This window comes from Nicrophorus vespilloides, unplaced genomic scaffold (assembly GCF_001412225.1).
Source record: "Nicrophorus vespilloides isolate i.1.1-1 unplaced genomic scaffold, Nicve_v1.0, whole genome shotgun sequence".
Taxonomy (NCBI): Eukaryota; Metazoa; Arthropoda; class Insecta; order Coleoptera; family Silphidae; genus Nicrophorus; species Nicrophorus vespilloides.
Genome location: NW_017100099.1, coordinates 122362 through 141003, shown reverse-complemented (window position 1 = coordinate 141003; position 18642 = coordinate 122362). Strand labels below are relative to the sequence as shown.

General features: G+C 35.7%; 1 protein-coding gene across 38 annotated transcripts in view; it reads left to right on the top strand.

Annotated features, from left to right (window-relative positions):
* LOC108567900 (dystonin) overlaps positions 1-18642 on the top strand; it is a 115494-nt gene that overhangs the window by 95894 nt on the left and 958 nt on the right. For 11 of the 38 annotated variants that reach the window (XM_017928671.1, XM_017928667.1, XM_017928662.1 and 8 more), the window contains 19 exons: positions 31-5492; positions 5554-5708; positions 5823-5834; positions 6334-8186; positions 8268-8282; positions 8404-8911; positions 9134-9199; positions 9344-9382; positions 9984-10058; positions 10626-10791; positions 10853-10970; positions 11036-11265; positions 11327-11444; positions 13882-14030; positions 16213-16474; positions 16530-16677; positions 17097-17156; positions 17889-17981; positions 18208-18252. In XM_017928671.1, the coding sequence (XP_017784160.1) occupies positions 31-5492; positions 5554-5708; positions 5823-5834; positions 6334-8186; positions 8268-8282; positions 8404-8911; positions 9134-9199; positions 9344-9382; positions 9984-10058; positions 10626-10791; positions 10853-10970; positions 11036-11265; positions 11327-11444; positions 13882-14030; positions 16213-16474; positions 16530-16677; positions 17097-17156; positions 17889-17981; positions 18208-18252 (9574 nt within the window). Of the gene's footprint in view, positions 1-30; positions 5493-5553; positions 5709-5822; positions 5835-6333; positions 8187-8267; positions 8283-8403; positions 8912-9133; positions 9200-9343; positions 9383-9983; positions 10059-10625; positions 10792-10852; positions 10971-11035; positions 11266-11326; positions 11445-12640; positions 12824-13881; positions 14031-15072; positions 15219-15723; positions 15786-16212; positions 16475-16529; positions 16678-17096; positions 17157-17888; positions 17982-18207; positions 18253-18642 lie in introns of those variants that run through there. The other 27 variants (XM_017928653.1, XM_017928643.1, XM_017928658.1 and 24 more) reach the window with 21 other exon arrangements.

Here is an 18642-nt window from a genome sequence, read left to right as displayed (position 1 = left end):
TAATATTGTGTTTTATTTGTCCAATATCAGTGAGACGTCCTTCTCAAGATGGTAGATCACCTTCACCAACTAAAGGTCTGAGCCCATTATCACCTGCAGGCTCTAGCGGATTCTCATCTCGCCGGTCTAGTCAAGATGGATTCCACTTGGAAGAACTTTCTCCAGTGCAGCAACAACTATCCGAAATCAACAATCGTTATTCCTTATTAGGAGTTAAAATAAACGATCGCCAAAATGAAATAGATTCCACGAGAGACGAAGTTAGAAAGCAGTTGGATAATCTAAAATCGTTGGACAACTTCCTCGACAAGATTCAAAGACAATTAATAAAGGACATTATTCCATCAACAAAAGAAGAGTCCGATAAGATCAATAAGCAACTGAAACAGGTCATCGAAGAAATGTACGAGAAGCAGTCTCTCCTTGATTCAACTCGTAGCCAAGTGAAAGAAATCGTAAGACGAAAACCGAGCTCAATTGGTGTTGATAATTTGAACGACGAATTGGAGGACGTCCTTTCCAGATGGAAACGGTTGAATGATGTATGTAAAGACCAAATGGAATTCATGGAGAACATGAAAGAATTCCACGACACTCATGATTCACTAGCTGCTTGGTTGAATTCCAAAGACAAAATGTTCACCGTATTAGGACCGATCTCAAGTGATCCTCGCATGGTTCAATCACAAGTTCAACAAGTTCAAGTACTCAGAGAAGAATTCCGTACGCAACAACCGCAACTACACCATTTGAGAGACGTCGGCAACTCTGTATTAACTTTCGTTGATAGAAATTCGCAAGATGGACAGAAAATCGAAGATAAGTTGAATAACATACAGAATAGATGGTCGGATCTTCTTGGCAAATTGGACGAACGGGCAGATTCCTTGGGAGCTGCTGCAGATACCAGCCGCGAATTCGATGCACAATTAACGCGACTTCGCGATGCTCTCCAAGGAATTTCAGAAGCCCTTGACGAACTTCCAATGGATAAAGATCCGGAAGAACAACTCAGGAAAATTGAAAATTTGGATAGGCAATTGGAGGGTCAACGACCACTTTTGGCTGATTTAGAAGCTGCCGGAGCTCAATTATGTAATGTACTCAGCGATCCAGCATCCAGAGCAGATATCCAAGCTAAATTGGCTGCAATTGGTAGGCAATACAATGCTCTTCAAAAGAAATTGGATCATCGTAAAGCAGAGATTGAAAATACTTTACGGGATGGAAGACAGTTTGAGGCATCTTGTGCTAAAACACTCGGCTGGTTATCGGATGAGTTGGGTTCAATCTCTGAACGTTTACTCGTTTCCGCCGATCGTGTAATTCTCGAACAACAATTGTCACACCACGAACCCGTGTACAGAGAGGTATTGTCGAGGGAGCATGAGGTCATAATGCTCTTGAACAAAGGCAGAGATTTGCTTGCACGTAATAACAAATCAGATACTAGAAATCTTCAAAGGGATCTCGATAAAATTCAACAAAATTGGGACAAACTGCGCAAGGAAACTGTGGATAGGCACACCAGACTACAAACGTGTTTGGAACACTGCAAAAAGTATTACCGAACGTTGGATATCTTTATGCCGTGGCTTCGTCAAGCTGAAGATAAATTGGATAGTTTGAAGCCATCATCGTTCAAGAGGAAACACATTGAAAAACAACTTAAAGAATTGCAAGCTTTCAGAAATGATGTATGGAAGAAATCTGGGGAATATGAAAACACTAGGTCGTTGGGCGAGTCCTTTATATCTGCTTGCGATATTGACAAAGATGTGGTAAATAACGAATTGGTGGATCTTAAGGAACGTTGGGATAAATTGAACAACGACTTATTGGATCGTACCCAATCTTTGGAAGATCAGGCAAGAAAACTGATGGATTTCAATGAAAATTTGAGAGATTTACAGCACGGCCTCGAAAGATGCGAAGACAAATTGGCATCGCACGATTCGCTGGGTGGCGCTGCTAAAGATCCTAAGTTATTAGATAGAATTAAGACTTTACGCGATGAAGTTGGAAATCTGAGCAAACCCTTCCAAGCGTGCAAACAACAGGCCAATGATTTAAGTCAAGAAGCCCAAGAACATGGCATTGACGGTAACCATTTATTAGACGAAGTTGATAATGTAGGCGATCGCATCAACGAGTTGCAATGTAAATTAGATGATCGTTGTGCTGATTTACAATCTGCTGCAACTGCTGTAACTCAATTTAATGATCAAGTCAAGGAATTAACTCACGATTTGTCAGGATTAGAGGCAGAATTAGATTCCATGAAGCCTCCAGGAAGAGATGTTAAAACAGTTCGAGATCAAATCGATGACGTATCTAAATTAGTCAATAAATTAAACAAAGCAGCTGATGATGTTAACTTCGCTATCTCTGCCGGTGAGCGGTTAGTTGATAGTGGTTTTGCACCAGATACTGCTCAAACAAGACAACAGGTTGACACTCTTAAGAAACAACTTTCCAAACTGGATGACCGTGCCCGCGGTAGGGAACTAGAGTTGGATAACATGCTGAAAAAGTTGGATAACTTCTACATGATCCATTCAGCAGTAATCGATGATATTCAAGATGCTTCAGAGGAAGTGAGGAAGTTGAAACCAGTTGGAACCGATGTTGAAGCTATTCGTGCTCAGCAACAAGACATCAAACGTTTCCGCGCAAAAACTGTGGATCCGCTTGGTAAAAATGTAGACGAATGCAACCGTCTTGGTCAAGGTTTAATCCAATCTGCGGCTCCTGAGGTTAACACGAATAATCTCGAAAAAGAACTGGAAAGGATGAATGATCGTTGGAACAATCTCAAGGAACGTATGAACGATCGCGAACGTCGATTGGATGTTGCTTTGTTGCAGTCAGGCAAATTCCAAGAAGCCTTGGATGGTCTCGATAAATGGTTAACTGACACTGAAGAACTGGTAGAAAATCAGAAACCACCATCTGCTGATTACAAGGTTGTAAAAGCACAATTGCAAGAACAAAAATTCTTAAAGAAAATGCTACTGGACAGACAAAATTCCATGTCATCCTTATACAGCATGGGCAACGAAATTGCCAAAGAAGCCGATCCATCAGAACGTAGAGCAATTGAAAAACAACTCAAAGATTTGATCGGTAGATTTGAAGCATTGAGAGAAGGTGCCCAACAACGCACTTTGGACTTGGAACAAGCCATGAAAGTAGCTAAAGAATTTTTAGATAAACTCGTTCCACTGCAAGAATGGTTAGATCGCAGCGAAAAGAAAGTTAAAGATTTGGAGCTTATTCCAACTGACGAAGAAAAGATTCGGAAACGAATTCAAGAACACGATGTCCTACATAATGATATCTTGAGCAAGAAACCAGATTTCAACGAGTTGGCTGATGTTGCTTCTAACTTAATGTCATTAGTCGGTGAGGATGAAGCCTCAACTTTAGCTGATAAACTAACTGATGTTACTGATAGATATGGTAATTTGGTCGAAGCAAGTGAAGAAGTTGGCAGATTGTTAAACGATTCTCGCCAAGAATTGAGACACTTGGTTATTACTTACCAAGATTTGGTCGCGTGGATGGATACAATGGAAACGAGATTGGGAAGGTACAAAGTGTTAGCCGTGCACACCGACAAACTGTTGGAGCAAATGGACGAACTAGCTAACGTCACTGAAGATATTGCTAGCCGACAGGGCGATGTTGATGGAACTGTTGATGCAGGTGTTGAACTAATGAAGCATATTTCTTCTGATGAAGCTCTCCAACTTAAAGATAAATTGGACTCTTTACAGAGAAGATACAACGAACTTACATCTCGTGGCGCCGATTTACTTAAACATGCTCAAGATATGCTACCATTAGTTGAACAATTCCACAATAATCACAGCAGGTTAGTAACTTGGATGCAAGGTGCTGAAACAATCCTACAGTCCGGCGATCCACACGAGGGAGACATTGCAAGACTGGAAGTAGATTTGCAAGAATTAAGACCAGTCCTTGAAACAATAAATCTGGTTGGACCACAGTTGTGTCAAGCTAGTCCAGGTGAAGGTGCTGCGACCATAGAAGGTTTAGTAACAAGAGACAACAGACGGTTCGATGCCATCGCTGAACAGATTCAACGTCGCGCCGAAAGAATTCATCTTGGCAAACAAAGAGCTTTGGAAGTAACATCTGATATCGATGAGCTATTGGAATGGTTCAGAGAGGTAGAAAACCAAATTCGCGACGCTGAGAAACCATCTGCTGATCCAGATATGATAAGAGTGCAACTTAAAGAACACAAAGCGCTCAATGATGATATTTCCAGTCAGAAGGGACGAGTACGGGATGTTTTGTCGACTGCTAAGAAAGTACTTCGCGAATCTCCACCAAGCGAAGATATGAGCATAATAAGAGAAAAAATGGAAGATCTTAGGGAAACCATGGATACCGTATCCGCTCTTAGCAGTGATAGATTGGGTATTTTAGAACAAGCATTCCCATTAGCAGAACATTTCCATGATACGCATGGAGTTTTATCCAACTGGTTGGGAGATATGGAAGAACAAGTATCGATGCTTTCAATGCCTGCTCTCAGGCCAGACTTGATTGCACAACAACAGGACCGCAACGAAATGTTCTTGCAATCAATTAACGAGCATAAACCACTCGTCGACAAACTCAACAAAACCGGAGAAGCTTTAATTCGCTTATGCAATGATGATGATGGAACTAAGGTGCAAGAACTAATTGATAGCGATAACGACCGTTACGCAGCATTGAAACTAGAACTGCGTGAAAGGCAGCAAGCATTAGAAGAAGCTTTGCAAGAAAGTTCCCAGTTCAGTGACAAACTGGAGGGCATGTTGCGAGCCCTATCAAATACTGCTGATCAAGTTAATAATTTGGAACCAATTTCTGCGCATCCGACTAAGATAAACGATCAAATTGAAGATAACGATGTTCTCGTAAGCGATTTGGATAAACGCAAGGAAGCTTACGCAGCAGTTAAGCGCGCAGCCGATGATGTTATTAACAAAGCAGCAAACAGATCAGATCCAGCCATCAAGGATATTAAACGTAAGCTGGATAAACTTAAAAATCTGTGGGACGATGTGCAAAAGGCGACGAACACACGTGGAAAGAATCTGGATGATACCTTAACAGCAGCCGAGAAATTCTGGAAGGAGTTGAATGTTATTATGGAACAACTAAAGGATTTGGAAGATTCGTTAGCATCTCAAGAACCGCCAGCTGTTGAACCAAAAGCGATTCAAAAACAACAAGTTGCATTACAAGAAATTCGCCATGAAATTGATCACACTAAACCGCACGTGGATCAAGTTAGAAATTCTGGTCAAAAATTGATGCAACTTTGCGGAGAACCGGACAAACCTGAAGTCAAGAAACACATTGAAGATTTGGATAATGCATGGGACAATATAACAGCTTTGTATGCCAAACGAGAAGAAAATTTGATTGATGCAATGGAGAAAGCAATGGAATTCCATGAAACACTTCACGTATGTTTTTAATCATAACAATCGGTATACATCGGTAGTAAATGCTTTGTATTATTTTCAGAATCTTTTGGAGTTCTTGGAAAGGGCCGAGGATAAATTCGGTAAGATGGGACCATTGGGAACAGACATCGATGCAGTTAAAAAGCAAATTGAGCAATTGAAGAGATTTAAATCCGAAGTCGATCCACACATGGTTAAAGTTGAAGCTCTCAACAGGTCAGTTTTTATTTTTTAATACGTTACTCTTTTACTATGTCCTATGTTTCTTGTTATCTTTGTTCTAACTAACCTTATGTTTTTTTCTATCTTTTGTCTATGCCATTGGATCAGGAGTCTCATAAGGCAAGAATACTTACAATAAGTGTTATTTGCAACAGCCTTTTGTGTTAATGCATTATTTAAACAATTTTTGTTCTCTCAGACTATTTGTTTAAACTTATTTTTGCATTAGTTTTTTACGAGAGAACGAAATTGTATTTTGTCTGTTGTGTATTTGTATGCTAGCTTTTATTGTTTATTTTATATGTAAATTAAGAAGTATATTCTTGAATACTGCCAAACTAGAACATTGCAGTATCGCATGTACCTATAGCAATATTTATTTATAATTTCCTTTATTGTTATTTGGGTAATTTAATTATATTATTTCTTCAATGAGAAAAGAAAGGCTATTTTTTTTTGCTTCTGGCATTGCTTCATGCTGTAACAGAATGGATTTCAAGTTACAAATCAATATTATCTACATTTTATTTAGTTTCTTTTCTATTATTGGAATACATATCGCTGTTGATTTGTAACTTTATATTAGTATAAAACTAATTGAAATTATTATTTTCCTTAGGCAAGCCCAAGAGCTGACTGAAAGAACTTCTGCTGATCAAGCTGCAGCAATTAAAGAACCTTTATTAGCTGTTAACAGAAGATGGGACGATTTATTGCGAGGCATTGTGGAACGTCAAAGGCAATTGGAAAATGCTCTATTGAGATTGGGTCAATTCCAACACGCCCTCAACGAACTTCTAGTATGGATCAGCAAAACAGACAGAACACTTGATGAACTTAAACCAGTTGCTGGAGACCCACAAATTCTCGAAGTGGAACTGGCTAAACTCAAAGTGCTGATTAATGATATCCAAGCTCATCAAACAAGTGTTGATACCTTAAACGATGCTGGAAGGCAAATCATAGAAAGTGGAGATGATGAAGCATCCGTAACGCAAGATAAGCTAAACACCTTAAATACGCAGTGGCGTTCTCTGATACAAAAGGCAGCAGATAGGCAAAGGGAACTTGAGGATGCATTAACCGATGCGCAGAGATTCAATGCTGAAATCCAAGATCTTATCAGTTGGTTGGGTGATGTTGATGGAGTAATTGCTGCCAGCAAACCAGTAGGTGGATTACCAGAGACTGCATCTGAACAGTTGGAAAGGTTCATGGAAGTTTACAATGAATTGGAAGAGAACAGACCAAAGGTGGAGACAGTTTTAGCTCAAGGTCAGGAATATCTTAAACGCGGATCGAATACTGCTTCTAATCTGCAAAGCAATTTACGCACCTTGAAGCAACGATGGGATTCAGTAACATCTAGAGCAAACGACAAGAAAATCAAGCTGGAAATTGCTCTGAAGGAAGCAACTGAATTCCATGATGCTCTGCAAGCGTTTGTTGATTGGCTCACCAATGCTGAAAAACATTTGAACAACCTGAAGTCAGTATCGCGCGTATTGGAGACAATCCAAAATCAAATCGAAGAACATAAACTCTTCCAAAAGGATGTTAACGCCCATCGCGAAATTATGCTTAATTTGGATAAGAAGGGTACTCATTTGAAGTACTTCAGTCAAAAGCAAGATGTGATCTTAATCAAGAATCTCTTAATTAGTGTACAGCATAGATGGGAAAGAGTGGCCTCGAAATCTGCCGAACGCACTCGTGCATTAGATTTAGGATACAAAGAAGCTAAAGAATTCCACGATTCTTGGTCGGGATTGATGAACTGGTTAGATGAAACCGAAGCGAATTTGGATGAATTGGATGATTCCGTTGGTAACAACCCAGAAATTATCAAATCACGCTTATCCAAACATCAAGAATTCCAACGCGCTCTATCTGCAAAACAAAGTACCTACGACAATACTATGAAGATTGGTAAAACATTAAAGGAGAAAGCTCCTAAAAATGATGAGCCAACTTTGAAACAGATGTTAAATGACTTGAAGAACAAGTGGACTGCTGTTTGTAATAAGAGCGTTGATCGCCAGAGGAAACTCGAGGAAGCTTTACTCTATTCTGGACAATTCAAGGAAGCTATCGCTGCATTGCTTCAATGGCTCCAAATGGTGGAAAAAGATTTATCTCAGGATAAGCCCGTTCATGGAGATTTGGACACTGTAACGCATTTGGTAGATGAACATACTCGTTTCGAACAAGATCTTGAGGCGCGCAATATTCAGATGAGTTCCGTCATGAAAACAGGACATGAGTTAGAAATTAAAGCAAATACCAGCGACTCTGCAGCAATTAGGAGCCAACTTGTTGAACTTAATGAATTGTGGGAGAGCGTTTCCCATCTAACCAACAGAAAATCAACTAGATTAGAAGATGCTCTTAGGGAAGCTGAAAAACTGCACAAGTCTGTACACATGCTGCTGGATTGGTTGTCCAATGCCGAAATGAAGCTAAGATTTGCAGGTGAGAGAAACATTACACATTTGTTATTTCTATATTTATATTTAAAATGTATGACTTTTTTCCATGACTTCCTTAATATAGTGATAATACCCAAAGGTATGATGGGAATGTTTTAAAGTTGAAGCATGTCGTATTGTTACTGTATTGGAATGAACTATTTATAAATAATATACAAGTTTACGAAAACAGATAATTTTAATACAAATTGTTTGTATAGGTAACACGCCAGAAGACGAAGCTGCGGCTTACGAACAACTCCAAATTTTGGAGAAATTCCGACACGAGTTACGCGAAAAGGAAGTTGAAAAGGATTCCACCATAGATCTTGCCCATTCCGTTCTGACCAGAGCTCATCCAGACGCTGTCAATGTTATCAAGCAATGGATTACAATCATCCAATCCCGTTGGGAAGAAGTTTCTCAATGGGCTAAACAGCGTTACGACAAGTTATCTTCGCACATGCAGTCCCTTAAAGATCTGGATGAATGCTTGGAGGAATTGATCAGTTGGCTTCTGGGATTGGAGAGTACTTTGGTAGCTCTGAAACAAGAAGAGTTACCGATGGACATTCCAGCTACGGAAAGTTTGATTGCCGATCATAAAGAATTTATGGAGAACACTGATATGAGGAGCGTCGAAGTCAACAGGGTCTGCAAGGCGAGGACTGTTAAACAGGCACAGAGCACTAAGGACTCTAAGAAGTTTGTTAAGGGCAAAACACCAATGTAAGTATAGGCACATCATAGCTATAAATGTATAATTGATCTTATGATGAATATTCACTATACACACACACACTATTTATTCTTATGATTTCATTACACTCGACCAATCACAGCATACAAAACACCATTTGTTTTACTTATATTTTTGTCTTCATTAGTGTCTTTAAATTCATTGTCTGCATGTCTTAATTTATTTTTTGTGCTTGCCATCTCAATTTCTAGTCGCGGATCTCAGCACGATATTCGTGAATCTTCACCAGATTATGGCACTCTTGGTCGTAAACAAAGGTACGTCCTCTTTTTCCCTTCTGCTGTTTCTATCGTTTTGTTGTTTGTGTTGCACGTATTTTGCACTTTGTCAATTAAATTGTTTGCTCTTTTTGTTTGTTGTTCGCTTGTTTATGTTTTTTTTTGTTTGTTTTGCAATTCCAGCTTCAAAGGCTCCCAGAATTTGCATCCAGGACAACGAAGGTTAGCATGTTAGACTAGTATAAATGCTTGTTATTTTAAACATAGCTTTACAAAAAACATCAATCCGCCATACATTTAATACAATGATTTAATTCTACTTTTTCATACACTAATACCATACATAACACATTTTTTTGTTGGTTAAACGTTATTAATTCATATATTTGCATAGGTTAAAAATGAAATAATTCTAAACATCGATATCAGGATTGGTGGTAGCTTGAAAGTATTGTAACGATTTAATTTTGTTGAGTCGCAATATCGACGTCTCCGTATTTCATTAACCCAAATCCATAGTAGACTTAAGACAATTCCTTTTTGTTAATAGTGGAATGATTGAACAAATGACACTGTTAAACCTTTCTAAATAGTTGAAATCCTCCCAATGATGTCTTTTTTTTTCGCTTGTATAAATATAAATTATCTCGTTACAATGCAATAATAAAACAACATAATTTACTTCAATAATATGTTGAGGGTGTAAATAAATTTTCCAAAATGTGATTAATTTAGTTTTGGAGAGTTTTTAGCAAATTTGGAATTTATAATACGTTTAGTATTACTATTATTTTGTGTGCTGCATGTTTGCTATTTTCTACAGCCGAACCAGCCCCGGCAGGGAACTTGGTCAGGAGCCACAATTGCCCCACTATGGGCCACGATTCCAATCTGGCAGGTTAGACTATACTCATATATAAAAAAAAAAATCATAATTTCATTCATTGATTGATTGGTTTACCCACTGATTAGCTTCAAGTAGTCCTTTTCAATTAGATTTTTTAAAAGTATAGTAGGTATAACGAATGAAGAAGCATAAAAATTCCATGTATTATAAATGTGTGTACATACGTTCATCTGTGTGGTTGTGGAAACAGATTTGCTTTGGTAAAATTTAACTTTCTTATATATGTTTGTAATAAATTAAAAATGTAAGATTTGTATAAATAACTTTAAAGTATTTTTAATTTAAATATTGAAGATTTCAATTTCCACACTACTACTTAAGTCATCATTACTCAACATTTGGGGAAAAACTAATTGTCGAGATGAAATCTCGCTTCATTAAGAAAATTGATATTCATTCATTCGATACTAAAATTAAGGACAAATTTAATTTATCAAATGCAAGTATGTTGCAAAATTGGCTCCGTGTTACGTTCGTAAGTCATAAGTTTTAAAGAACAGAAATAATAATTCTGCATATTTCTAGAAGATGTTAATATGTTATGTGTGTGTCGTTTAGTGCCGAACCCGAATTCAAGAGTCCTCGTGTCAAGTTCCTATGGGACAAATGGCGCCACGTCTGGATGCTTTCATGGGAAAGGCAGAGGGATTTGAACGCTCACCTTGCCTACCTCAAGGAGAAAGAACGCGCTGATAACTTCTCTTGGGACGATTGGAGAAAGAGGGTATATTCACTATAAAACTATATTAACTATTTCTTGATACTTACCTTACATGTTTGTTTAGTTCTTGAAGTTCATGAACCACAAGAAATCCAGACTGACGGATCTCTTCAGAAAGATGGATAAGAATAACGACAATCTCATTCCCCGTCAAGATTTTATTGATGGCATTATAAACACGAGTAAGTTTCATTTTCTTGTTTTTATTTTCTATTCAAAGATTTAATTTGTAAATGCTTCTTTTCAGAATTCGATACGAACCGATTGGAAATGAAGGAAGTATCCGATATGTTCGATAGAAATAATCGCGGTCTGATCGACTGGAAGGAGTTCATTGCTGCTCTCAGGCCCGATTGGGAGGAGAAGAAACCGGATAACGATGCTCAAAAGATACACGATGAAGTTAAAAGGCTTGTGATGCTGTGTACTTGCAGACAGAAATTCCGCGTTTTCCAAGTCGGCGAAGGAAAATACAGGGTAAATATTTTGAATTAATACAATACTCTTTGAATCTTTAATCATGTGTATTCTATTACAGTTCGGTGATAGTCAAAAGTTACGACTTGTACGTATCCTTCGCAGTACCGTGATGGTACGTGTCGGAGGTGGTTGGATCGCCTTGGACGAGTTCTTGCTTAAGAACGATCCTTGCCGAGGTATGTTTATTTCCATTACTATTAGAATACACAATAGAAGCATTACATTAATATTAAGATTGGATAGGAGTATTACTGTGTACATATTCTTGTTTAATAGAATTTGGTTGTGGTATATTTTATATAAAGCAGCTATTATCTGATAAATCACTTTTTAAGGTGTTATTGAATTAAATCGATTGCCAGTTCTTTCACAGGATAAGGTTTTTTTTTAGTATTTCTCAAAGCAGTTTCTTCACTATAATAACATTTTAAAATAGTTTATTAGATATAACGTAATGTTTGTTCAATAATTATATAAAATGCCAACATATTATGTTACGTAATGCATGGATGCAATTCTCCCTAGATTCTATATATAATAAGATATGGGGCTTAAACGTAACCTACTCCAGTCGTACTCTTAATGTATTGTTTCTAAAAAAAAATGAATTAAATACAATTGAAGAACATATTCTTATACAAAAAAAAACTACATTTTACAACATACATAAAAAGTTTATTAATTTAAACAAATATTTAAGGGGAAAATAATTTTATATTTATGGATTATATATACATAACACTAAACGAACTAAAATATGAATTATAATAATATATAAAACGATTAATCCCAAATGACCTACCTTATATAAATCTCCAAAATTTTACCGCCAATTAAAACAAATAATAAAACTTAAAAAAAATAAGTATAAATTACAAAATAAAAACAATTAACTGTCTCTCTCCTGAGGAAAAGCCACACATATCATCATCGTAATATAATCGCTTCTGTATGTATTTCGGCTGGTTCACTCCAATCATCGCATTGAAAACGAATTAATTCATCACATCGAAACGCATCATGTTTATTTCTCATCCCCATTATAGTTTGATTTACGTTTTGTTATTAACTCGTACCAAAATCGAAACATTATTAAACTGTTGTATCTATTTGTCTCGGCTGTGAGATGAACATACACGCTTTTGACAACGTAACTTCCTCGATGCGATGTAGCTGCGTCTGTACTAATCTATTTAATTTGTTTTCTCTCTCTTTTTTTATATATTTAATTCGCCCTCATTCACTAATTAATCCTTTTCTCATTATTTTTTTTGCATTTATTTTACACGGTTCATCGTTGTTTTTTTTTTGTTTTCCATTTTTTTTTGTTCTTCACCTTCTTACGTTATCATTTAACATTTTATAATATAAGTTACATTGGTATTACCTTTACCTGACCCCGAAAAACCTGAACAGCACGAGCCTTGGTGCCCACTTGGTAAGCCTGCATGGGTGTTTAATATGTGATATTTGTATTATATACGTCCAATGGGAATGGTTTTCTAGTGCTTTTAATACCTTTTATTTATTATTGGTTTTTGTTCTTGTTTCTTGGTGCATGGATTGTTTTGATTACTTTTTTATGGTTTATGTTTTAACACTTACATATTTATTACCTATTGTTACACACTATTCGACATATCTATTATGTAAGTCTTTTTAGATGAATATGTTTCTGAATGCTTCTTATTATCTATTTTATTTTTTTCGTGTCTTTATTTAGTCTTTCATATCAGATATATCATTCATTGGTAGTTTGAAATGAATGTTAACTGAAGGCATCACTAGTATAATTAATATTGGCCTTTGATTCATTTTTAATTCAATTTCAAAGTGTTTTTTTTTAAATTTACGAAACAGAAATCATTTTTTGATGAAACTGTGTTTATACAAAAATGTACTATTTATATATATTTAGTCTTTGCCTGTATATACATATTGTTTCATTATTTTTTGCACAAGTATTTAGATTAGTTGGTGTTGTCAAGTGCCTTACAAATTTCAATTGAAATATAAATCTATCATAGATTAGAAATTAGAAAATTATGAAATTATCATATATCAAAATATAACAACAATATTTCTCAATGAGTTTCCATTATAGCCTAAACTTATTGAATTCTAAAGTAAACGATATTTATACTGTTCAACAAAAAATAGTATGTTTATGGTACTTATTAATGTTAATAATGTACTAAGGACAATTTTTATTATCAAATCTGTAATAATAATAATCGAAGATTAATTTATGTTAGATATTATTTCAATAGAAAATTGTATTCTTTTTTACAATACTTGTGTCATATACAAACAGTTTATTGACGTTTTTATGCTTATTGTTTTTTGTTCTCGTTTTTTTTTACTCTCTTTTCCTCCTTAAAACATCCAAACATTCAATTTCGATCCATACGAAACTATACTAATACAAACGACAAACGTCGCTCACTTCTTCTTTTCTACTAATTTTTCTTTTCTTTTGGGCTGTTATCTCTTCGAACCGATCCACTATTTTTTATTAATTTCTTATGATTTCTGAACTAATCACCATCCGTGGTCCTTGTTTTCTTTAAAAATACCCCCATCTGAATGCATCCCTATCGCACACATATATAGCTAAGGGCCGCACCAACATTGAGCTCCGTGAACAATTCATCCTGGCTGACGGTGTGTCTCAATCCATGACCGCGTTCAAGCCAAAGACGTCAACATCCGGCTCTTCGGCCAGCTCTTTGCGCACACCGACTACTGGACCCATCACGAAGGTATTTCCTAACATGCACCCTGTTTTTCTCTCTTTCAATTCACTTTACACCGCTTCCATAATTCGAATGAACCATCGATGAATTCGCTGATCGGTAGTTCAGTTTCTGTTTTTTTGGAACTTGGAGGCGGATTAAAGCTATTGGTAAAAGCACCCACGAAACTAGTTATAGTATATAGTATGATGATTTAGTAGTCTTGGCACTTGGCGTATCTTGGAAATGTTGCTTGAGTTGATTTGCACACGTAAATTGGAATGTAGTAAGTAAAAAAAGAAGAGTAATTTCTCTTTCGATCTGTTATTCTATTGCATGCTTTACTTAGTCTTTTTCCACCCTGCTTCGATCTTTCTGTATTACTAAGGTTGGGCCCCAAACAGGTTTTTTGAAAAAAAAAAGAAACCAAACATATGCGGTAAGCTACTACTATTTTGTGTTATCTGTTTGTCTCTAAATGCGATTTGAAGAAGGAGATGTTTACGCCTCAGGAGATTCACTGACAGTGAAAATGAAACAAATCAAGAACCCCTCAATGAATCCTTCGAAACACTGAAATCATCCTTTTCACATTCCCACGATCGACAAAAAAGAAACAAATATATATGACATATTTTATTACAAAATTCGTTACCTACCATCATCATACGCACTACTTTGTACAAAATTTATTAGAATTTTTATATATACTTAACAGCAATTTTGCATGTTTCATCGAGGCACAAAATTTACGCTTTTTCAAAATTCTCAAATCTACTCTTATTGTAACTTTTTCTATACTATTTATCAAAGTTAAATGTTACACGGTCACTTTCAATTTAAACTATATGTACCTATACTTAACAATCGAGAATGCAACACGTTTATGTGTAAAGAATTAACAAAAAGAAGAAGAATGGAAAGGAAAGTTTGTAAATTCCAGTCCAGTTGTTAATATGTCTGATGTCTGAATTTGTTCGATGTGTATGTTCACGTATACGTTGGATGGAGACGTAGTTAAACATGTAATATTTAACACTTGATAACAATTGGGGATATATGTATGCAGCGGAGGAACATTTGGCGGAGTTGATGCCCATTTTCGAGCAACTGAGGGCCCGTGGAGAAGTGGGTAATGCGTATCCCATGCACGTGGGTTCTACCACAAGCCCCACCGTGCACATGGCTCACACCAATCCTTATTCTTGTCACTGGGTAATATACACTAAACAAAACTAACTAAATATTAGTTTGTTCTGTCTTTATTTATATATATTTATTTAATATACGTGTTGGTTTTGGGTTGTACATTCGCAACGAAACTGCAAAGCAAATTCTTCTCGGACTTCTCTAGATCTCTGGAAGAATTTGCTCCCGCAACCGTTGAACTTTTGTGTGTGATTTGAGTGTTTCTGCATGTATGTTGTGTATACGCACCTTATTTTTTTTTTCAAATTTTTATTTTCAATTTGTAAACGACACCGCAAGAAAAGCCGCAAAATTAGTTCACTGTACTGAATATCCATTTAGATATGCATCATTACTCGCCGAAATGAAAGCACCTTGTACATACGTCGGTTTTTTGTTTGTTTGGTAAACGAAGCAAAATTTTGAATTATTTGGCATAAAAATATTTTCTCCGAAAATTGATTAATTGATTTTACACGATCGGTTTTTTTTTATTCTTGGGTGTGTTATTCTGAATTGATTGATTGTGCAGTTGAGATGTATGGCCCAGAAAAAGATCATCACAAGTTATTGTATCTCTCTCAAGTCCCTTTGGTATGTATTACAGTAGAACATAGAAATTACAAATAGGTAAGATACCAGGAAAAAAAAAATAAGAACGACTTTCTCTAATTTCTTTTAATTATTTTATCTCATTTACTCTTTTCGTCGTTTCTTCCAAATTAATTTTCATCTTATACTTGCATAACACAAAACATTCAATCAAAAGAAGGTTTCTCATTTTGTTGTAAATTTAATTTTTTTTAAACAAATGAGAGATCTTCTTCAGTAAGACTTAATTTTCCCATGGATTCGCATCGGCTTGGTAAGTTCCAGTAAGTACCTGGTTTTTATTTTTGTTTTCTCATCTCTTTCTTCGAGATTGTTTCGTCTTGTGGTCGTATTTAGTAATTTCTACAAAGCTTTTCGAACGCAATTACAATTTGGGCGAATCTTTATACGCGATTCTTCTACGATTTAGGTAAGGGAGCGTTCAGTAAGATCTGTGCCGATGTCGGGTAGCGTTCCAAGGACTTCGAAGTCTTCGTTGTCCGTCGGCACGCCCGACTCTTTGTCCGACACCGAAGGTCCATCCTACCGTACTCCTAGGAAGTCTTCATACAGAACTGGATTAACGCCGGGCGGATCCAGATCCAATTCCAGGCCAGCTTCAAGAGCTGGTAGCAGACCCGGCAGCAAACCACCATCCAGACATGGATCCAACCTATCTTTGGATAGTACAGGTAACTATATTAACATTGTTTTAACATGAAGATATCATCATACATTTTCTTTCAGCCGACGACACCCCGTCTCGTATTCCAAGAAGAACCCCCATGTCCGGACGCACTAGTACTACCCCAGCTGCTCGCAAATTGAACGGCACATCCCTTTCAAGACCACGAACCCCCACTGGTCTTATCTCGCCTGCTAGTCCAGCCGGAAGGTAAGTTCTAAAAAAAGAACAACAATTACATTATTTAAACCGATGTAATAAATTTCACAGTAACAACAACAATTATATTATTCTCTTATCTATCACCAGTCATCGTGATATAATCAAGATACTACTTCAATATAAGATTAAGAGAGATTTGATTATATTTCGGATAACTTGATTAATCCAAGCTTCGATATATTTGTTGTTCTTATTTTTTAAACATGCTTAAAATTTAAAAATTAGTTAATAAATTTAATTTTAAAAAACACAATCTTTGTTATTGAAGACAAATTTTGTGTGTCAATTGCATTCATAATATTAATAATATTAATTTATAATACTAGTTAATGGTAAATAATATGATTGAATCCAGACGATTAATCCAATAAATTTAAACTAATCTAAACACATTATAACATTACTAGATCAACCGGCATTCAGAGAGCATCAAGTATACCGACATTAACATCAATTGCGACGCCAAGGTAACTAAATTTGACAACAAAATTAAGAGCACCAACATTGGTCTAAAAACAAATACGAATTTAATTTGATTCAATTGTTAAATCAGGGGTTTCCAAACTGAGCGCGTCGTAGACCGAAAAATTTGGGAATCGCTGGGTTAAACTTTTTGTTCCTCGATATTAATACTAATTATTAATATAGATGTGAAGAACTGTTTAATATCAATGTAATTTTATTCGTATTCGAAAGTATTTTTTAATTGGCATACACTAATTAGCGGGACACTGTAAATATTTGATTGGTTGTAGATTTTTGGCGTATTGGTACATAACTGAGCTAAAAAATTGGACGATTTACGCGTATCTAAATTTTCTCTCTAAATTATTCTTTTCAGGAAAAGAGAACCGTGGCGTTTGCACGAGAAAGACGATTTTTAAATTATAGTTTAACTTTAATTACATTTAAGGTTTGTCCATTTGATTATACGAAATTTAAATTAACGGAAATGATTAATATTCGATTAACGACGATAATTAGTAGTTAGAACGATTACATTAATACCAATCTTTTAACGAAGTACCAATACTATGAATAGAAATTTTGGCGCACAACTTTGTTCTTTGTTCTGTCCAACAACATCACATACTTGATCACCGTTTTTCAATGTTTCTCAATACACTTTATAATTCTTTTGATGTTTTTGTCTTGATTTCTGTTTTCTACAAAAAAAAATATATAATTGATTTTGTCAGGTCACGAATACCGGTTTATAAGGGCAACTCTGGCGATTTCGAGTTAGAGTCGCCATCTACGTCTAGCTCTTGCTCAGTCTCTTTATCTTCTGGGTAAATTAACCAAATTGTTTTGCATGGAATTCGTTGTGATGTTTCTTTTTTTCGTTTACATATTTTTTGTTGTTTTCCTTATGAATTCCGTTTTTCTTTTCATCAATTTGAATTCTTTGATTTTACTTTTTGTGTACTTGTTTGTGTGCATTTTTTGTTTTATTTTATTTATACTTTTATTAGTTCGAATCTTAACTAATACATTTCTCTTTCCTTACTAATCCAGCTCGAAGTCTTCGGCGAGCAAATCCAGAATACCTATTTCGCATAGGTAAAGAGTAGCATGATTAGCTGTTTATCATGTAGATTCAGTTATGTTTTAATCATGTACTACTCATAAATTAATTTATAATCTTTCAAAATTCTATATTTTTAATGACTTTCCTTCGATCTGTACATTTATAGTCTATAGGAGATTGTAAATACTATTTTCTATAATAAATTTCTTAACAATTGACTCATTAACAATGTAAACAACCACAGGAATGTATTTGAATCCTTGAACTTTAAATGATTTATTCTAAATGCAGATCAAAGGAAAAGCATTTATCTTATTCTTTATCATTACATTTAGTGTGTAGTTTAGATCAATTGAAATAAGTTTTGAACATGTGTCCAATGTTAGTTGGAAAATTGACTCCGAGTTTGCATGTTTGATGAT